Source organism: Setaria viridis, chromosome 2, assembly GCF_005286985.2.
Source record: "Setaria viridis chromosome 2, Setaria_viridis_v4.0, whole genome shotgun sequence".
NCBI classification, from domain to species: Eukaryota; Viridiplantae; Streptophyta; class Magnoliopsida; order Poales; family Poaceae; genus Setaria; species Setaria viridis.
Genome location: NC_048264.2, coordinates 5,764,232 through 5,786,840, shown reverse-complemented (window position 1 = coordinate 5,786,840; position 22,609 = coordinate 5,764,232). Strand labels below are relative to the sequence as shown.

At 41.3% G+C, this 22,609-nt stretch overlaps 2 protein-coding genes across 3 annotated transcripts; one reads left to right on the top strand and one right to left on the bottom strand.

Annotated features, from left to right (window-relative positions):
- Positions 1 to 1,659: 1,659 nt before the first annotated feature.
- On the bottom strand, positions 1,660 to 2,794 carry LOC117842855 (uncharacterized). Its single transcript, XM_034723380.2, has one exon. It carries the CDS (start codon positions 2,620 to 2,622, stop codon positions 1,804 to 1,806), a length of 819 nt encoding a protein of 272 aa, XP_034579271.1. The 5' UTR covers positions 2,623 to 2,794; the 3' UTR covers positions 1,660 to 1,803.
- A 12,655-nt stretch (positions 2,795 to 15,449) lies between these two features.
- LOC117845392 (uncharacterized) lies at positions 15,450 to 22,086 on the top strand. Of its 2 annotated transcripts, XM_034726420.2 has the most exons (7): positions 15,452 to 15,717; positions 17,753 to 19,618; positions 19,700 to 19,757; positions 19,881 to 20,029; positions 20,712 to 20,798; positions 20,969 to 21,097; positions 21,802 to 22,086. In XM_034726420.2, the coding sequence occupies exons 1-7, from the start codon at positions 15,649 to 15,651 to the stop codon at positions 21,922 to 21,924; spliced, it is 2,481 nt and encodes an 826-aa protein (XP_034582311.1). In that variant the 5' UTR covers positions 15,452 to 15,648; the 3' UTR covers positions 21,925 to 22,086. The 2 variants fall into 2 exon arrangements, 1 of the variants encoding a protein (XP_034582311.1); XR_004638059.2 differs by lacking the exons at positions 20,969 to 21,097; positions 21,802 to 22,086 and having other exon boundaries at positions 15,450 to 15,717; positions 19,876 to 20,029.
- Positions 22,087 to 22,609: the final 523 nt, after the last annotated feature.

Sequence of the window (22,609 nt, the reverse complement as noted above, 5' to 3'; positions counted from 1 at the left end):
ATTTGTATTGTTATATTCCATCTAGAATGGTTGGTAACTATGCACTCTGACAGGAGAGGTTCGATGATTGGGAGGCCAAAGGAGTTAAAATTGTGCCTGTCCTCTCAAGACCAGACAGTCAATGGACAGGCGAGCGAGGTTATGTCCAGGTGTTGTTATCTTTTGACTCCTGGGTTATTTCTAGCTCGTTATGTTTTCTTGTGCTTATAGTGTTCGTTTTGGATTTTGTAGAATGTTTTCTCAAGGATGAAGAATATTGTAAACCCTTCATCAGCGGGAGCAATTTTGTGTGGACATAAACAGATGACAGAGGTATCGTCATTCACTTGTTTTCCTCATTTATCTTAGAACATTGACGCTAATTATTGGGCACAATTTGCCAGCAGCCCAGCACCTTCTACATTCAGCACTTTCTTTTTGCCAATGCGTCACAATGTTTTCTCTACTTCAACATGTTTCTCTTCTTCTGAACATGCAAACATTAGAAATGTTCGAACAATAGTGATCAGCTTTGACATAATAAAGGCTTATTATTGGAAGCTTAGAATTATAGGCTTATTATTAGAAGCTTAGAATTATTCTCTACTTATAGTTCTTAGATCGTTCTTTAATAATCACATTAACTTCATATGAATCATAAAGTTGCACACCATTGTCATTTATGAATCATGCTGTTCCTGCTGATATAGTTCGAAGTGTATATTTTGAGGCAGACTACAGAGACTAGAAGTGCAAGTTTTGCAACACATACACCTTCAAAAAGTTTGTTTGCCTAGTACATTCTTTCAACATTCATCCAATTTCTTTATTATAAATATTGGTTACTCTGTACTTCCTTGCTCATCTAATATATTTGCATGATGCAGGAAATTACAAGAGTTCTTGTTGCCGATGGTTTGTCAAAAGATAAAATCCTAACTAACTTCTGACCGCCAGTAGGACACAGTTCCAGCCATTTTGGATGTTGTACCATTTTTGTACTACGATCTAGCAGTTATTCTTTACAGTAAGTGCGACTGGAAATTGCAACAGGAAGACAGTTGCGTCCTTACAAATAATACTCTCAACAGCCACTGGGCATCCGAACCAGTCCCTAGTTGAGAGAATGTTTTGTAGCATGAGACTACTTCCTTGTAAGGCGTTGATGTACTCAGAAAGCCCCCTCTTTGGAGAAATGATAGGGGATATAGATAGTAGCATTATTTTCAGTTTATACCCTCAAAATATTAGCGCTGCACATGCCTTTTGCAGCACTGAGATTTTGGTGTATATTGTCAAATTTTGAAATGAGTGATGTGTTTAATTTTGGTGCTCACTCTGCCTTTTGCATGCTGTTTAATTGAGATGTGTTCTGGTGCGTGTTCAAAGATCAAGGGATTCTGTTGCAATGCTATCTCAGCCCATTCCTCTGTGGCGTCTCAATTGAGAACTAATAACCAGAAAAAATTCCGCCATTTAGAGCAATGTTGCAAGGCGGGGGAAAGAGTATGCATGATGAATGCCTCCGTTCTATACTATTTTTTGAGAGATCCGTTATCAACTTTAGAGACTTCGGAGGACGGGCAGCCATCTAGATGCGTATAAAACGTTGATAAATGATAACCGTGCATTCATTATTAACTTCTAGTATCACCAAATTATCAAAGCCAGCACAGCTCGTAAAATTAAATGATTAAAGTATCTTCTAAGGTTTAATCACCAAATCAGACAAATGTTATCAGTACAACAAAGTTCAGATTCCACGCAGTTAACCAGAGAGGCAACATCACGAATGAGAATTAAACCTTCCCCTCTGGAGGCACTTCAGTCTGCGCTGTCACCTTCAAGGGCTTTCTGGTCGTCGTTAGGTTCTGCAGAACTACTACTGCGTTCATGATGGTGGTGCCGATGGTGACAGTGATGGTGGTGGCTATTCTTGTGAGACCTTTTGCCATTTCTCATCTTCTCTGATTCATCCGCAGCTCTTTCATCAGAAGACTCCTCCAAGGAGCGGCTCTTGTGATGCTTATGGTTATTGGAATCTGATGGTGCGTCTTCGTCACTAGATCTCTGACGCTTCCTGTGTCTAGACCTGACCTTGCCCTCGGAGTCAGAGTCATCATCTGATGATCGATGACGGCGTCTCCGGCTCCTAGAGTGGTCCTTCTTGGTCGATCTCCACTCTTCCTCATCACTGCTATAGTCTTCAGAATCTGACCTTGATGAATGTCTATGGTGTCTTCTTCTGTGTGAGTGCTTCTTCCTTCTGCGTTCATCTTCAGACCCACTCTCACATTCACTGTTGCCCTCATCACTTGAGTCTGAGCTCCTCCTATTCGACCTCCGCTTGCGTCTCCTGGCATCGTCAGAGTCTGAATGACCATGTTTCCTGTTCCTTTTGTGGTCCTTCCTCTTCCTGTGTTTCCGATCAACATCACTGTCAGAGTCACTATCGGAGTCTGAGGAAGAATCCCCTCTCTTCCTGTGCTTTCTTGACTTAACTTTCTTCGCCTTGGCTTCTGCATCTGCCTTTGCTTTAGCTGCTGCTTCCAGTTTCTGCTCCCATTTCAGTGGTGCTTCTTTCTTCTCGAGGATCCTCTTTTCCTTCTCTTCGACCAGCTGCAGGAACTTCTTGGCATCCATCCCGAAAAATCAGATAACACTAAACCTGTAGGGATGTGAAATGATGCAAGGTAGTGCATCTCATAGAAGAGACAAAAACACTGTTAGTTTTTTGAACGTATGAAATTATATAGAACACTACTAGAGAAGTAAATCTAATCAGAAATAGAATGAAAGCTTTGGATATCACAAAGACAACACTACTAGAAAGTGAATCTTGGTTCAGGAAAAGAGAACCAGACTGCTAATTAGTTTTAGCCCCAAAATCTTATTTAGAAATGAGTACATAATAGCAATGCAAGCTTTGAACCAAGTAGATCACGGTATACCATATTCAAAATTGCAACAGCAAAAATGCTAAATAGACAAAACCTTTTGTTATGTCAACTTCGTCCAAAGAAGCAAAACTAGCTAGTACTATTGATTTACGTGCTCCATTTTGTGAAAACAATATGCAGGTTCTATACCATATACTAAAAAAAACAGAGAACTGAGCATAGACAATTTTCTTTTTACCAAGCATAAACAGTGGAATGACATTCCTAGCAAATGAGATCAGACTGAAGAAAACTTTGTGAAGCATCAAAGAGAGCTTGCCTCTTGTGTATCTCTGCTACTGGTCACAGGTTTATCTTCATTGTTCTGCAGCAAGATACTTCGGAAGGTGGAGTTATGTACGTTTTTTATGATGTGCCATTTTACAGGAAAGCTGCCAATCCATTTATTCTTCCTGCACCAAAAGTCCATGTCATTTTGGTAGTCAACAGGGCCAACCATCTCAGCAACTCCACAGAAATGTGAACTTCCGTTGACCTGTTAGACCATAATATTGGACTCAGTAATTCAAGTTCAAGAATATGGAACCAAATGAAAGTGGTCAAACACCTTAAATTAATATCAACTCACCGAAATGAACAGCAAAACTGGGCACAAGGTAGAACTACTTGCAGCTATCACTTGAGCATCTCTGAATGCAGTATCCAGCTTCAGGTTTCCAACAGAGGATGTCGACCACACACCATACTTGATAGATTTGTGAATATCAGCCTCATTGTAGGACTTTATAACAAAGAATTTTGCATTTGTATACACCACTTGGAAATCATCTCTGTTATAACGATCAGTTTATAATATACAAAAGACTAGCAATAGCGATAGGAAAGCTAGACGCAACGGCCTCATAAGAGGGGCATACATGCTTAAAACAGAACAAAGAGATGCGTCGGGACTGTCGCAGCAGCATTAATACACATCAAAAATGAGGTATTCACATGTCAGTCACAAAACTAAGCATAGTTCATATATGAATCATGAGAATGTACAATATGCACAGCTACAAAAGAATAAAAATTAAATAGTAAAGGGTTGTAATGAACAAAAAAAAACTAATAGAAAAAAGGGTGATGATCATCTCGACGGTCTGAAGGATTTCGTCGGGCAGCACCACAACCTTGTTCTGCTTATGAAAAGTGAGGTAATACAAGGTCTCAGCACGCAACTCTTTTGATCGTTCCTGAAATTAAAGACATATAGCCATGAAAAGTAAGAAACTGCATGCGAAAGGGTAAAGTCTTGGGAAAAGACTTACAGCAGCGATGCTAGTGTGTAGTGAGCCATGGCCATCACCATCATAGAACTCGAGAAACTTCATGGCAAAGAATGCACTGTCCGACGTGGCCTTCTGGACGGGAACCTTGACCGGGACATGTCTCCAGTTCTTGAATGATTTAAATTTGAGAGGTGCAGCAATGGAGAGAGCATCACTTAGTCGGTGCATGATTTTTTTCCCAAATTCCAAATGATAATTGTCCCAATTGTTGTCAGACTCAGGGGTGTACAACATTGAGTCAAGCACATCAATTCGTGATTGGCCAAAGTTAACGCAATAAACAGACCAATGGTGCTGATGTAGAACTGGTAGAAGAATCTACACAGTGTATAAAAAGAAGAATTTACTTATTATAGCAAAAATATAATAACAATGACTTATCTACTTAACTAAATTCGTGAGTACAACATATGCAGAAGCTACTCAAACACAAAATTATGAAACCAGCAAACTCATGGCCAGATTGGAGGACCAGAAAAAAATGGACAAAAGCTAACCAAAAAAAAAAATAGTAGATGTACCATCTTTGTCTTCTTCAAGTCTGTGAAAGGAAGACAACGTTGGATGGCTGTCACTGCAGCAAACTGGCTATATTTGGGTTCGGAGCTGTCCCTTTTGTGCCACTCAACATTGAGAATTGCCTTCAAGAAAAGAAATGCCATGGAATAAAAAAAAGTACGAAAGAATGGAAAATTTTTAATAAATCTAGTGTCAAAGAATGGCAAAATAAAAGCTTACTGAGAGGTCAGCATCAAAAAAAATTCTGTAACCATGGCACTCGGGTCTGATCCAATAATCATCATAGCTAAGACATTTGACAAATCCTGTGATAAAAGTTGAGTCTGGGATTGCACCATCGGCAAATGATTGTGCAATCATGTCACAAGTTAAAGGGGTGCTACCAAACTGGATCACCGGCATGCTGTGGATATTACAATAAGCAAATGGAGAAATAGAAAGTTTGGCTGTTATAAGATTTAGAAATGGACAAAAGCAAACCTTTTCAATGTGGAGTCATCAGCGCACATGTGTCCAAAGAGACTCATTGCTGCGTCCACATTGGGTGCAGGACGGGACATAATTCCATGCTTGAAGGGTGAAGAATATTTAGCAGGCTTCCGTGTCATGCGTTTCCCTGTTCTCTGTTCTGACACATGTAAAGTGCCTGACACCATGTTATTTTGATCCTTTGGAAAGGTCAAAATAACATGTAGTTGGAAAATAATTAGCTGGAAGGATTGCAACTCGAATCGAATGGAGTGGGTGGTAATCGTGTCCAGTTAAACATACAGTTTTGGCCTGGTCTTCAAATTGGGTAGTGCGTGGTGAAGGGAGAGTATGCATATGATTTGATTGCTCTTCACAATAGATGGCATCAATGAGATTGTTGATTCTATTCATATCATGGTTGCTGTCAGGCAAACTAGAAGAGGGGGGTATATGATCTGAAAAATTAATGACATGAATACAGCGTTAAGCAAGAACATAAATGACTCCTAAACAATTAAAGGCTGAGCATATGGGTAAAAATCCTGACAGCTGCGTATTGTAATGTAAGACTGGATACAACCTGGAAAAGAGATAAAGAGAAAATTCAGACTACATAGTGCTAACCTGAGCAAGTAGTAGTACGTGCATGGTCATCCCTGCAAGCTTCTTGATGAGGTTTAGTGCAAGGTGTAGTGCCACCAGTTTTAGATGTGGCGGGATCTGTGACCAAGATTTCAAAAAAAACTGTTGTTAAGCTTTTATGGTAAAGGGTCATTACCGAGCATTTTGCTGGTTGTAGTATGCGATAGGCAGTACCTGTGGTGTATGAGTTTTGGCCGTTGCCATCCCTTAATACATCATCTCTGTAGCAAGAACTTGGGGTCCTGAAAACACCGCCGTTTCCATGCTCGAATAGTTGATCTACAGAAAGTAATGTACAGAAAAATAAGTTGAAACTTTCAAGAGCAATTTGATTAGGAATTGAAAAAAAGTACATAATCAGAATGGATTGTGGGGATCGATGTGTGCCACCGTTGTGAGGATCGACAAAGTCCTCTTCGGTGCCTGAGTTGTTCCTCCGTGAAGTCTCCCCAATATTGTTAGGGTCAGAAGCCGACCTCTGGGCAGCAATAAGCTCCTCTATTACCGGTCCACACTTTTCAGCTAGACGATAAGGAGCTCTAGCAATGTTGCATAAAGAAGCTTGGATGGCACAAGTGTTCTCAGATAAGGTTTGGTCAAACTGGTCGAACAATTCATTAAATGCTTGCAAGGGGTGACCAGTGAGACAACCCAATGGACGGGCTAAGAGATCACGCAAACGTGGAATACGAATCTTAGGGACGTTAGTCATGTCATCCAAACCAACATTGAAGTTCCTGGGTCTTGGTGGAGCCTGGCATGTGTACTGATGTGTAAAATTGAGTATATACAAGGAAAGAGGAAATGACACTAAAAGTAAACCATGTAAAAAATAAGGAAACTACATGGAACATATGTCAGGTATTAGAAGTGAGTAATGTACACAGAGCAACAAGAAGAATAATACAACACCAGGAATTACTGCATATATATGTGCATAGATATTGTGTGTGTATTTGTAACATGACAATTCAATTAAATATTTGGCACATACCTCTGTGCCATCCTGGGCAAGGAAATAATCGGTTAATCGCCTAGAATTATCAGCTGCACTATTCTTTTCCTTTGAAGAGCGGTGAGAGGACCGAAACTTCTTCCTACGGCGATCTACAACCCCGGTGCGATCATCAGAAGCATTCCTCATACGGCGAACAGATTTATTGCACCCCGGAGCATGGTCAACCGCAATAAAATCAGCGCCAGGATCATCAGGAACATAACTCTGTTGAGGAACATTTCGGTTGGGTAGCTGTTGAAAAGACGATCCAGGACCACCACCCACTGGATAAGATGATCGCAACTCGGGTCGAAGAAGTACCTCGAACCTGAAGTGAGAAAAATGAAAGTATAAAGTATAGACCATGAATCAATGAAAATGCAGTGGACTACAGGATAGGCGGTGAAATTATAAACACGCGCATACCTCTCCTGTGTGCTCTCGAAAACAGCTAGCTTCGGGTTGATAGGCATCCTATTCACCAACCGCTGACAAGTATCTGTTCTGTGAGACAAATCAAATTGAACATACTCTGTGTCAGTAATAATGAATACAATGAGTGGTTAGGATCCAAATATGTTGTAGTTGTTTACATGGAATATTTACAAAGTGAAAAGAATAAAAAGAAGTAAACGTTATGACAGGCATGGGAAAGCGGAAGAGATGAGAACACAGACAAAAATGAGTCACATAAGACCTTCTAGTTGAGCAGATCCGTGGAGAATTTTGCTGAACACCTTCTGACTGTAAGGGAACCGTATCTACACATGGAAGAAAATAATTAGAGAGAACTACAAAAACTACTCTTTCTTTACTCGTTTTCTAAAGATTTAGCAGATACCTGAAGACTCCATGAGTAGGTATGAAAATGAAGGAAACCACAGCTCGGAGGGATGATGGCAGAGCTGCCTGGCATGGGGGAGGAAAAGAGTTGTTAATTATAGAGGTGCATTATACAGGGGTACGTATTCTTTCACTGAATGAACTAGCATCTTTATTAATGGTATAAAAACTCTACTTTGAGGGGTACGTATGGCAGATATAATAACCTAACAGAACGTTCTGAGTCTAATACTCACACAACCAAATAATTCTAGTTTCAATTCTAATGGCGTAAGAAAATTAACATGCCTTGTGTAGGGAGCTCATACTTTTGCTACCATGTGAAACAAAAGATTCAGTTCAGTATTGTGGCTTACGTGCAGTTGGTCGCCAGTCATGGTAACCTGCTGCAAACACACCCTAGAAAACAAAGCTAACAATCTAAACTGGTTGTAGAAATATTAAAATATTATTGGCCATAGAAAACAAAGCTAGTCTGATTGCTTCTGCATCTATCCATCACTAAATCTGGAACTGTTGTTGACTGAGAGCACCATTAGGTTTGCACACTTCTCAATTTAATTCTTTGATCTCTATTCATTATCATAATATCCTAAGGAATACAAAAGGCACACATCCATGTGCAAGAATCAAAGGTGCTAGCCTGGTACTATCAGCTCATACAAAATAATAAAAAACACTTCAAGCTAAAGCTTCAGGTCCAGGCACCAAAACAACTCTACTGATTTATCCAATCCATCGTATTAACATTCTATGTTTTTCTTTAGGCAGGGAACCTTCACTCCACCTCTCCATCCCACACCCGTCGCCACAGTTTATGCGGAGTGTGATGAACTAGATAAAAACATGAGCAGAAAAGGGGAAGACAGGGACGTGGACAGGGTTTGGCGGACGTTGGGTCAAGACACCCTAAATGCATCCTTCAGGAGTAATAGACTCTGATTTATATGGACAAGTTCGTGGAGGTCCATGAGCAACTGGTAGAGGTGCCACTAAAGATTCTCGTAGGGAACTCCCATACCATCAGATGATGGACATTAATGGCTGTTCATCCACATCTCACAGTATGCCGTACAGGTAATACTAGCTCAATTGACATGATCTATGAAATGTTTGGAAAAGTGAAGCTTTTAATTTCACTAGTAATCGATCTAAAACTGATAAGGTATGCATCACGAGAAGATTGATTTCAGACAGTAAACCTGACTTTACCCTGTAAACAGGTGGTACCTGCCAACAAATAAACACAATCTTCTGATTTACAATATACTGATAATGGTGAGCTCGGGGAAAATGACAGATCAGCAAGGCCAGCATAGCAGCAAAACCATACAGAGAGCTACATATTCACACATACTCATGAAACAGTTCTTTTTTTTTCTTTTTTTATTGCGAGGATGATGTAACAATGTTTCAGGATGTACTCAACCATATCTAGAAAAGGGGAAAAAAAAGTGACAACATGAGGTTTAGTAGAAAGAACAAATAAGCCCCGTAGTAGCACTAGCACAGCAGAGTATGAAAAGACGGTCCAATACTTGTTCAAGAAAAGCAAACAGAATGGTGAACTGATCACCAGTGATCTTATAGAGCATAGTAAAATCAAACACAATCAGCTTGTTCGGTAAAGATGGCTGCGAGATGTGCTGCAGCAGCCAGTAAACAGCTGCAACCAACCATTAGCAATTGCAGACACACATCAGAAGGCAAAGCTTCATGGGAGCTCACGCTGTAAACTGACATAATCCAGCTCACTCATCCGCTCCTTGTATACGGGTGAGAGATAAACTGAGAGGAGAGGAAGCAAGTTATACCAAATAAGGTATTAAATGCAGAAAACAAAGCAGGAGTGAGTAGTCAACTAGCGCCAACACAAGCTGTACATATCAACTACAGAAGTTCCAACATAGACATTCTCCTCTAAACCCATTTGTACCACATTTCAAAAATATAGTTAAGATGAAGCTACTACAATTTCATAAACACTGAACAGAAGGAATTGCATAGCGCAATTCTATGATTAAAAGGCATGAAAACTATGAAAAAAAAAGGTGAACAGTTGATTCAATCAAATGATCAATCTCCTTCCTACAACACCAGAAGAAAGTTGCTTGAGCTTAGAAAAATTTGACTAGTAAATTAATGTAAATGACATAGTATCAAATGATTTCTAGATCCATGAAAACAAATAACTTATTGGTAAGGCTTAAACATAGTGACAAACAATTTAATCAAAATTCTCAAACACAGAAGTGTACAATTCGTCCAAATCCAATCTATTGGAACTGAAAAATTGCTCACCATCATGGCGTCATGAATACTGTTTATCGAAAACTCAAAAATTTGTTGATAAACAATTTTGAAGAACATGCTAAAGATCTCCAAAACCCAAGCAATTAGTAAGCAATGGTTATCCAGGATAATGCATATAGGTATAGTTGGTACTGTAAATCCATCTCACTCAAAAGATGGCTCGTGAGGTCAGACTTTCTTCAAGGATAGAACTGGAAGCCATGCCCTTGACAGCTACTGTAGGACCTCTAACAGTTGCAATAAGCTCCCTTTGTTCAACAAAATAATGTAGACTGATGTTTTAATGGTGACATAGTCATAGTGTTTGATCCTAAGAATTAATTCAAGTGGTCAATCAACATCTACATGTAGACAAAGAGCAAGAAATTCACCTGATTATGAATGCAAAAAGTAGCGCAAGAAATTCACCTGCAAGAAAATCAAGAGCAAGAATTAATTCCAGTCTGTATTGCCCCAGCATGTGCGCAAGCCAGTAGCGCGGCTGACGAAGTCACGGCATTTCACCTAATACAACCACCAGCTAGGCGTGAGCTCACCGGCGGCATCGGGCGGTCGAGGGGATCGAACCTAGCTCCGGCGGGCTATTGCGGCGTCCGGCGCGGCGTCGATGCGGAGGAGGAGAGGAGCGCCGCGGGGTCGACGAGAGGGGCGGCGCGGCGTCGATGCGGAGGAGGAGAGGGGCGGCGAGGGGTCGACGCTAGGGGCGCGAGGCGTCGATGCGGAGGAGAGGGGCGTCACGGGATCGACGCGAGGGGCGGCGCAGCGTCGATGCGGAGGAGGAGAGGAGCGGTGCGGAAGCTGCGGGCGAGCGGCGACGGCGGATGCGGATGGCGAGTGGGGATTGGCGGCGGAGGCTACAGATGGGGAGTGGCAGCAGCGGTTGCGGAAGGCGGGCGGCGGCGGATGCGGTTGGCGAGTGGCGGAGGCGGAAGCGGATGGCGACTGGCAGGGGACGGCGACAGATGGGAAGTGGCGGCGGCGGCTGCGGAAGGCGGGCGGCGGCGGCGGCGGTTGGCGAGCTGTGGCGTGAGCGAAGGGAGAGCAGCAGGAGAACGGGAAAGGAACTGAAGGGAGACCCACGATCGGGAAAAAAAACAGAAAAAAAAAACGGGGGAGCGGGCAGATAAAAGAAAACCAGCGGGGGATGGTGCATCGGCGGATGAGCTCGGGTACGGAATAATATTCCGTACCCAGGGTATTGTATAGTATAATCCTATATATATATATATATATATATATATATATGGTTAATAAAAAGTATGAAAAATACAAAACAATGCCAAATGTTCTGTTAATTTGTACTATGACAAATCACGTCCTGCATTGTGCTTCAACGTCATCCGAGACTTGAGACGCAATGCCAAAGTAAGTACTGACGCACATGGCGGTACAAACTAGAAGCAGGATAGTGAGCTCCGAGCCTTGTTCGCTGCAGGGATCCATCGTGGACCGTACCATTGCGTAGGTCATGTACACCCCCAGTGCGGCCAGCATTACCTGCAGAGAGCAGCAAGCACGAAGAAATTTCAGAAAGAACACGCCAAGCAAATTAGGGAGTGATTGGATCTTTAGTCTGCACTGAAGTTCATGTCACATCAAATATTCGGAGGCTAATTAGGAGGACTAAATATAAGCTAATTATAAAAACTAATTACACGGATGGAGGCTAATTCGCGAGACGAATGTATTAATCCTAATTAATCCATCATTAGCACATGTTTACGGTAGCATCACATTATCAAATCATGGATTAATTAGGCTTAATAGATTCGTCTCGCAAATTAGCCTCCATCTATGCAATTGATTTTGTAATTAGTCTATATTTTATACTTCTACTTAGTATCTAAACATTCGATGTGATAAGAACTTTAGGAAGAGACTAAAGAACCAAACGGACCTTATTCGAGAGTTTTACCACGGCATGGGAGTGGAAACTCAATGAATATACTGTACATGAGACAGGGATGGATGATCGATTAATTAATTCGTACCTGGAGGAAGTTTATTGCCGTGAACAACCACTCCGCCGCCGCCGCCGCCGCCGCCGCCGCCGCCTCGCACGAGACGGTGTTCTCCTCGCCGGTGAAGCAGTCCACCGCCGCGTCGTTGGTCGCACCGGGCATCATCGTCCCTGGTGGCGCCGCCGCCTCGAGGTCCGGCAGCGACTCCCACACCAGCATGGTCTCCTCTTCCCGCGGCGGCGCCGGCGCCGGCGCCCATCCGACGGCGAGGGCGCGGCGAAGCCAACACCAGGCGCAGTACGGCGGCGGCATCGTCAGGGTTATTACTCGCACAAGGGGACAGCTACCCGACAACAATGCTTGCCAGGATTGGTGTGGTGATCGACCGGCACGCACGATCCCATGATCGAGACGGAGCCGGAAAATAAACGAAACGAATAACGGAGTACTTTCGGTTCGTCATCGGAACGGCAAGAAAGAGACGATCGAGTATCAAACTCGCCAAAAAGTTCCCGTGTTCCGTCCGAAACAAAACGATCCGCCGGACGAGCGAGCCGTCGGGTATTTTCATCCGCGGAGTGGGCTGGGCCTTGGGCTTCCGCGGGCCAAACTTTTTCGAAACACTGGGCCCAAATAAAATCTTCCCTGATCGATCGCCTCGTATCTTTGGCGGTTCCCTTTGGCGGCTGTTACGCCTGTATTCACATTTGTTTGTTGTGATGAAACTGGTGCGACCAGCCTACGTACGAATTACGAAACAGTGATGCCTGTTTGCAGAAAAATGCTCGAAATATTCTTATATGCACGACACTGCTCCGACAAGAAACGTCTGTCTTGCCGACAAGAAAGATTTATAACATCGTTCTACAATCAAATTCATGAAACAGAACGGTATCCCGCAATAAAAGTTTTCGAGACAAACATGTTTATTGAATGAAGCAAAAAAGAAAGAAAGAAAGAAATTGGATTTATAGATTGGCTTTTTATTCCTGAACAATGCTGTTCACAACTGCTTGCATTGGCTGCAGCTCTTACACCGGCAGATATGTGGCAGCTCACAGTTACCTAATTAACACTAGCAGAACGTGCATTTGCATTCTCTAACATCACATTGGACGACAGGCTTGCCGGTGCCGGGATGGTTTCCGTTGCAAAAATCTGTGCACTCCGTTACATATATTCACGCATGGATTAGGAACTAATGCGACGGAGCAGCTCGCAGGCACAAACGACCCACCTCCAGCTTCCACCGTTGCCCCAGGTCATCACACATGCGCAAATGATGAACAGCCGCCGTAAAACACAGGGGTCTAGATAGTTGTGTTAATTTGTGTGTGTTTTGTAGTTTTGCAACTACAGTTAGCTCGGGTAATTCGATAATCAGGCAATAACGCATATGGTTTCAAAATAAAGTATTTAGCCTTTTTTTTACATCAAAAAAATATGTGGACTTTATTAGCTATACCTGAGGATATATAGGACCAGAAGGGCAAGACCAGCGAGGATCATGTGGCTCCTGTTCATTTTCTTTTCTTTTTTTTTTTTGAGATTTGGGAAAACCTTGCAGCGTTGATTCTTGAGTTGTGCACTTGTGCTACTGGTCACAAATTCAGCCAATCAACTCGACGGCGTCGGCGATAAAACCTTACTACAAGGAGGAATTATATAGACGAGGTAGATGGTGCCTGTTTAATTCTTGGCACCAGTAGTTAAATAACACAGTTTATATTTGTACTCACATTGATTATACATTTATGGTTTGCTCAGTTTAGCAGCTGTTTCTGTAGTAGTTGTAAAGGCACAGGTAATGATGCAAGAGTGGTCTATTTTGGTGATAGAATGACAGCAAAAACAGCTTTTGTTTGTTTTAGCATACGTTAATTTGTCTGTCCAAATCATAGCTCTCTCTGGATTAGAAGATCTTAATTGGTTCGATTATATCTGTGCCCACTATTAGAGAACATCTTACATGTCAAGGTAGTATATCAAAAATCGTTTACTAGAACTACCTTTACTATATTTTTTTTTGTGAGAATCTAAATGCACGAAAAAAACTGAATTTTCTCAAATAAAGTGGATATATATAAGAGTCCAGGAATCAAAAGGAAGACCAAATCTGTTGCAATCAAACTATAAGAGTTCGTAATCTCTCAACCGAACACTATGACAACAACATGGCTAACATCAACGACGAATATTGATTTTCTTACAGTTTCCTTACTTTATGCTGGCCATTGGTGAGATTGCAATGATTTTTTTAGCGACCTGGAAAATTCAGAAGAATAAGAAAGCAGTCTTCACATTATAATACGGTGGACCTCATTTTTAAAAGATAAGCCACCTTGGAGCTTTACAATGGTACTAGCAAGATGCTCGTACGTTGCTACGCTGAAATACTAATTATATATTCTTAAAACAGAAACTTTTTTGTTAGTTCTACCACTACAATTTTTATTGCATTTAATGGCTCTCTATATGTTTGCGAAGAAATCAACTAAATTTTATTGCAAACATATTTTTTCTAAACCTTTTTATACCTAATAATAAAAGGAACGTGGCTATATTTATTGGAACATATGGTAGGAGGCAACGTGTTAAATAATCTTAAAAAAATGAATTTGTAAATCACAAACAACATATCCCAAGTGGTTTGAAGCCAGCTGCAGAAGTTGAAGGTTGTGGGTGCCGTTTTTTTCCTCTCCGCACGTTAGGCTCGTAGACGGTTCGGTCCTGATTAAAAATCGCAGAAAAAATTAGATTTTATCGTTTTTTTAGGAAACTGGTTTTTATCCGGTTTTGCTCGAGACTTTTTACCGTCTCCGATTTGGGGGTGCGGATGTATGAAAAAAAGATGGCAGAAGCCTTATTCACTTTAATAATAGGTAAAGATAATAGGAAAACGTACAAATCTGGATGAATTATAAGGGAAAAAAGAGATTTCATAATGTAATGGCAGTTTGTCTTGCAGAAAATTAAAATAATTCATTTTCACGGCACTCTAACCGAGGAGTAATTATATAGATATGTTTATTACTCCGTATCAGTTTTCCATTGGGTATGGCTAGAGCAAACCTCGTGGCTGTGCGATTAGATAGTCGTAGCACATTCTTCATACCCCAAGGGGCATTTAAACAAAACATATCTTTCGTAAAATAAGACTTTTGAGTTTTAAGGTAAAAAAGATGCATCTCGGTTTTAGCCAAGTTGCATGGACGAGGTCAGATTTTGGCACCTTTACTCTCTGTCCTCCGTGCTTACTTGTAGAATTTGTTCTGGCTTCGCGCCTTGCAACAAAATGGAGAGAACGTCAAAGTAGGGCTACAAATCTCTTTCAAAGTGGGGCTAAGGAGGAGATTCGAGAAAGTTGGGCTTGGGCCGAATCGGGATTAACTGGGCTTGACATTTTCGAGCACAGAAGAGAGCTTCGGGCTTCTTGGAAAGGAAGCTGCTCTGCTGGCTGTGTGTGCCTGGGAAGAGCTGAGCTGTCGCCTCCTCCGCACCGCTCAATTCACCATTGGCCGCAGCACCCGCTTCCCTTCCTTTCCCTTCCACACCGCCACTGCGTCTCTTTCTCCTCCTCCTCCTCCTCGCTCGCTCCCCGAAAAACCCAACCGAACCACCACCACGCCGCGCCGCTCCAGCCGCATTCCCGGAATCCTCGAGGCCGGCGGCCGGCGGCGGGCGGGGGCGCCATGGGGGCTGGCCCGGATGCGGCGGGATGGACCGCCGAGGACGACGTCCTCCTGAAGAACGCCGTCGAGGTAATTGGCGCCTCCCGACCCGACCCGAGCATTCCCCTTCCATACACCCAGCAACTCCCCGGAAAGCTCCGGCGGGTGCGCCTCGTGCCGTATGGCGCGGAATTCTGCCGCTCTCCGTCCGCTTCCCGCCGGGCCGGCCGCTGATTCGTTCCGGGCCCGGCTCGTCGTCTCCGTCGCGTTCGATTCGCAGCGCCGCTCGCTACCAATTGCTGCGAATTTCGGGTTCGGTCGGTGGGGGGCGGTGCTGTTCCGTCGTCTGCGCGGTTTTGGTGGAGTTAATCGCTCGGCGGAATTAAAATTGAGGATAGGATCGTGCTCCCTTACTGTAGCATATCGAGGAGAATGTTTTAGCTGCTGATGTTAGCTTGACTTGAGGACCCGGAATGCTGAAACTCGCTGTCTTATCCGATCACTTTGCTGATTCACTTTACTTGCTGTCCGTAATTTGAGTGATCCTCCTCATGGGTCATGGCTGGCTGCTGAGGTCTGGTTTGGTTCCTGTTACTCAGCCTGGCTTAACGGATCGAGTGACTGGAACATGATTGCAGCGAATAGGAGACCTGGTTAAAGCCATGTGACAGTGTACCATAATGCTAGTTTGTTTCATTTTCTGTTACGGTTCGTGTTGCTTTGCTTGCACTGGTTTGCTGCCATTCGTTGTTAACGCCAAATGGCACTTCCTGAACAATTCTATTTGTGTGTGATGTATGGACTTGTTGTATGGTCACAGTTCGATCCCCCTTCATATAGGGCTGTGGATTTTGATATAGTACATTGCAGTGAATAATGTAGAAGCACACAGCATTTAATTTTTAGGATTTATGAGGGGAGAACATGGTAATAAGATTCGATTCAGTTTGCTTCAACAATCAACTTGTACTGATAGCATGTGTCTGTTCCGCTGCTTTAAAGCTTTTAATGCTAATGTTTTGTTGGCTTGTAACTTTCTGGAACTGTTTAGTGTTCCAAGGTTATTTGCAGAACAATTATTCTCTTGGAGTTGCATTTAATAACTACCGTGCTACCTAGATTCGCCACAGGCTTGAGAATTTATTTGTCTTCTGCTTGTTAGGAAGTGTTGTGGTACTTGACTTGTTTCATTAATTTTGTCTACTTCTCATCTCTTATTACTTATTAGCATGTCTCTCATTACTTACATTTGGTGAACTGTGCTCAGAAATTTTTATTTCTGTAGTGTCCAGTCAACCTAATTTTTTTTAAGTAACAAACATTATTGGTATCTACAGGCGATATAATGTTCTTTCTCAAAATCAACTTTCTGACATTAATATTTACTGCACACTGGAAACTGTACCCTAGCTGCCTTTAATTAGTGCCATATTGTGTGTGTGATTTGACGTTCATGTCTAACACAAGTAAAGAACCGCAGTTCTACATAAATTCCTTGTTATTGTTACCGCAGTATATGTGAACCAATGGTTTGAATGCTTTCATTTTCCTTGTCTGTTCATTATGACTAAGAAATACTAATAGCAGTGTCACTTTCGTAGGATTTGCGTGAGTGAAAGCTAATGAGTTGTGGCTTCTTAGCCATGTCATACTAATTTTAGGGTGACATGGTTGAGTTCCAGGATTGAACATTGCTATTCCTGGATTACCTTTATGATCCCAACTTTTCATTCTGTGCAATTGGCTTCTTGGTCTTGTCTAGGATAAGAAGCTAGCATAGGTAAATAAAAAAGGAAATTACTATTAACAAATCTTGGTTGAATACGTTCACTGTGGACAAATGAAAACGTGGATTACAAATTCAAATGTCTATACTTGATATGCATGAATTACTTCATGCTTTATATTCTTATGTGGATGGATTTGCACATTTAATATCTTACGACAAAGAATAGTGATAGTAGTACTGATGTATTGCAGCTGCCATTCTATATTTGGGTGAAGTAACTGAATATTTAAATGATCCAGACTTTGAAAATTCTATTGTGAGGGTTAAGTTCATTTTACTTGATATGAGTACTATCATTTTTGTATGCTGTTAACTGCATCCATGTTATTCTTGTAGGCTGGTGCCTCGTTGGAATCGTTGGCTAAAGGAGCTGTATGCTTCTCCCATAAATTCACTCTTCAAGAATTGCAGGATCGCTGGTATTCATTGCTATATGACTCGGAGACCTCAGCACAAGCATCTGCTCGCATGGCCAAGTATGAGATGGACCTTTCAGTCTCCGATCCTGCTAAAGCAATGAAGCTCTTCCACTCAAAGGCAAAATGCTTTTCCCTGTGCAAGCGGAAAATAGATAGTGTAAAGAATAAGTACTACGCAATGAGAAAGAGAGTTTGCCATGAACCATGTTTGCCTGCTGATTTTGGTCATGTTATTGCACCCTGCTCATGTAATCCTACTGATGGTGGTGGTTGTGCATGTGGAGGCCATCATTTGGTTCACACAGTTGATCCATCAGCAGCTGTTGGAAGTGACTATGGGTTTACGGGTGGAAGCTATTCTGAGAGAAAGCATGTACATTACAATGGTAAAGGACAATACTCATTCCATACAGAGCAATCTGATGGCAGCATGGTACTGGATGAAAGCCTGCATGGCCATTCAGATGCAGACCAATTATATGGATATGATGACACGCAGAAGAATTCTCAGACCAGTGGAAGTAATATAATCTCTTCAGATAATAGATCAGATCTTAGTGATCAGTTTGACAATGGAGCGAAAGGATCAAAGGCTCTACCGGGCATTGATCAAGATCAAGATGGTAAAAAGCATGGCCAATTTTCTGGGAACAGCACAGGAGGATTACCTAAGCCTGGCTCAATCAAAGAAATTAGTCCAAAGTGGCGTTCTCAGGAGCCCAGTGTTCTTACTTGGAGTATGGTTCTGGGTGTTAATTCACCTGATTTGCTGACAGATATGGGTGTGCTTGAACCAAAAACTCTTATGCTTTGTGATGTCAAGAAAATGAAAACAAATGTCAGTGATGCACTTGCATCTCAGTCTCAGGCAAATTTAGATAGTCTAATACCTGATTCTGGTTCAGGGAGTGCAGTGGCATCAGAAGGTGGATTCATGCATTCCCATCTAAAGGGTTTCAGTCAGAAAGAAGACCTTGAGGTCCTCAGTGGTGGACTTTTTTCAGATTCTGCAGTGGACACAAATCAGAAAGATTCAGGGCTCCATACCTTTGATGCAACCAAATATGCTAACCACATAGATCCTGTTCAAAGGAAACAAAGTGTGGCAGATGTTTCTGAAGCGGACACTATACCTGCTTCATCGGGAATGCTTTATCCTGAACATAATGCCAAGTGCGTGTTGAACACAGAAGATTCTGAAATCCCTTTCAGTGATCATATATTTATACCCTGTCAGTCCTCTTTAGAACCCACCTCCTCCATGGACCAGGATTCTCAGCACGGTACATGTTTGGTTCTGGCTAAACTTATAAATATGGAAAATGCCCAACCTTCATCACCATCACCACTAGTAAATCTGGAATCAGGCATCCTAGAGAAAAATACAATGGTGTCTCTTAATGAAGGTTGTATTATGGGAAATGAGCCACGGGGCCTGCATGGTGATTTTGGTGGTAACAATGCAAACATGTGTGTTTCAGCTCTGCATTCTGTTGATGGAGATGAAGAAGCAGCTTATGGTTTTGTTAAACATGAGTATTGTGATAATTTGCATAATGTGACTTTGAACAAGTCAATTCAAGGGCCCGGTCAAATGAATGGCGAGTTTCTTTCTGATAAACCCAAAATAGGCTGTGAAACTGCTATCAAAAGCTGTCAGTTGTCTGATGCATTTCCAGATACAGAATTTGATAATCCCATTGGAACTATTTCAACTTTGAGCCAAGCAGAAGGATCTGACAGTGAAAGTAGCGTTCCAAACTATTTTGACCTAGAAGCATTGGTACGTATAGTTCTTTTCTTGGTTGAATTTGCATGGTTTTGTGTACCTTGAAGCTTCTGACTTCTCAAAAACTTACTGCAGATACTTGATCAGGACCTGATTCCGTGGGATCAAGAATCTGACTTCATCCAACCGGAAGGTAAATGTAAATGGACGCTGATATTTCCAAAGTCCATTTTTGTTAATAAATTTGTCATGTTATCTGTTATGTTCTTACAGACATTAAAACCGATTCTTTTATTTGTGCTATTTGCAAGATCAGTTTCAAGGTTTCAGTATCCTGAAAGCAGGAAGGATCTGATAAGATTAGAGAAAGGGGCTTGCTCTCATATAAACAGATCTATCATGTCTAAGGGGGCTTTCGCCATTCTTTATGGCCAACATTTGAAATGCTACATAAGGGATCCTGAGGTAATTTAAGCAATTACATTTTGAATCTTCATTGCTTAGCAGTAAATACGATACTCCCTTAAATTAAGAAAAATGTATGACGTTTCGGATCTTGATTGTCCAAACTTCCTTAGCTTTAACTTACAGATCGATCAATATGTAGAAAAATATTTAGATTGTTCACATGATAATAGTATCATTAGATTTATTATGAGAAGGCCTTTCTTTAATAGTATAATTTTTACTATTATATTACCATTAAATTGAAAGTCAAGCTTGTTTGTTCATATTATAGATGTGCCAATGTCCAAATAGGCAGAGCTACATACTCTTGAACAAAGGGAATAATTAAGGGAGATTGGTGTTCTTGCCCCTACTATGAAATCCAATTACGATTTTACCCTCGTTTTCGTTAATTTTGTGATTTCCATAGGTTCATTCTCTGTTTTGGAAATTGAAGTGTTTAAGCATATCTATTCATTTCCAAATGTTACTTTTGTCAAGAGACATCACTTAATTGTTGGTTATCAAAACACACCTTGGCTGTTATTATTCTGCATGTCGAATTCTTCAATAGTCTTTAAATTGCAAGATTAATATCACCCTGCAGGTTAAATTCTTTGTCTGCAATTGATTTGTTTGAAAGGACCTCTTTTTGTTGGTGCCATCTTTTAAAAGTTTGCTTGATCCCCTTCTCATGCAGGTAACCCTTGGGAGACAAACAGGAGAGGTACATGTTGATATCGATTTGGGAAAGGAAGGGAAGGCAAATAAAATATCCCGTCGACAGGTACTTGGGCCTTCTGTTGATTGAAGCTTTAATGCTTTAAGGAGTATCTAGTTATGTTTTCAGGATTCCCTCCCTTCTGTTATAAGTAGGGCTAACTGCAAAGCCCTGCATGTTTATTGTCTTTCTCTTATGCTCACCTTCTGTTTGTAATTCTGTATTTTGGTGTCCAGGCAGTTATCAAGATGGATGATGGTGGATCTTTCTGCATAAAAAATATTGGGAAGTGTTCAATTTTTGTGAATAGCAAAGAAGTACCATTTAACAAACGTATCAGCTTAATTTCAGACTCATTACTTGAGGTATGTGCTTCAAATTCTTTTTTATGCTAGGAATTCCCTCTTGCATATGAATTCGTCATTTGGTGATAAATGACAGTGCTGTACTAAATATCCATGCCCTGTTTAGTTCCAGGTACTGGCTCCCTTTTTGTTAGTATATAGCTTCAAGACTTGTAGGTTATAAAGTTATTAATTGTGCATATTTGTATCAACCCGTGCTACTTTATTGTACCGTAAGATTGAAGCACTCAAGCATTCAGTCATTTCAGATTAGCTGGATGAAGATGATATGCTACTTTACTAGCTTTTGTTTCATTTGTGGTTCATTGGTTCATATCACACATATGATAGCTGTGCACCTATTTGTGTAACTGGCTAACTGCATAGGGAAATAAGAAGCATGCTAATGGTGAAGCCGGAAAGAGACCATATGCTTTCCTTTTGTGCTTTACTGCATAGTTGATGCCATTCAGCTGTAGTAATTAGTGATTTGCTAATTTAGTCAAACTTTTGCCGTTTATGATGCCTTTTACCTTTCTATTGTTTTGCTCAGCAGTCATGGGTCATGACTCATGTGAACATTTCTGACATAAAAAAGTAATTGGGACTTGGAGTAAACCTTTAATTGGTATCTATAAATAATGCAACGACAATTAATAGATCTAGGTTGGGATGACCAGTTTGAACTCTTACTGAACTGTTTTATTTTATTTTTTGGTCTACAGATAAGGAACATGAAATTCATTTTTCACGTGAACCATGATGCTGTAAAGCAACACATAGCACGAACTAGACGTGGAAGATCCCGAGGCGAGATCACAGCATTTGATTGGAATCAGAACCCATAAATTAAAGTAACGAGGAAGCCTATTTATTACTTATAATAGCTAATATATCTTTGTCCCAGATAGAACATGTCATCCAGTTAAATTAGCTCCAGCTGCCATATGTAAATTGATGTATATTCTTGGTTCTTCTATCCTGATTAGCTCAAACTACGTTCTTCGGAACTGGGCTTCCATAGTTTTCTACTTTGCTTCATTTCTTTCCATAAAATCTTTGTTGTTGGAAAAAATGTAGCTTAATTGCAGTTAGAATCCTCAAAGATGACAACCCTAATACTAAAATTCTAATCCCAAAGGCCTGTTTGGGTCAGTACTTCACTGAAAGGTTTTGGTACGAGTTCAAGTTTGAAGTAGCTACCATACATTTCACTGAACTGTTCATTCGAACTGCCGTTTATAATGTACCTTTCATTGTCTAGGGATGCCAATTTTTTTATATTATTTGATACTTAAATACGAAAACACCTTGGACCTTTGAGCACAAAATGATCACATGAGCTGAAGAAAATTTGACTTTTGATGGATTCTAAAATGATGTCAATGGATGTTATTCATCTTGTGTAACTTTTGATATGACCACATCACGGTGCGCCATGAATTGATAGATTTTCGCCCTTCTTTCCAAGATGAACCCTTTGCACATTTGAATTGTTGTGCAAGATGAAGTTTCAGAGAGCTGGATCCGTCT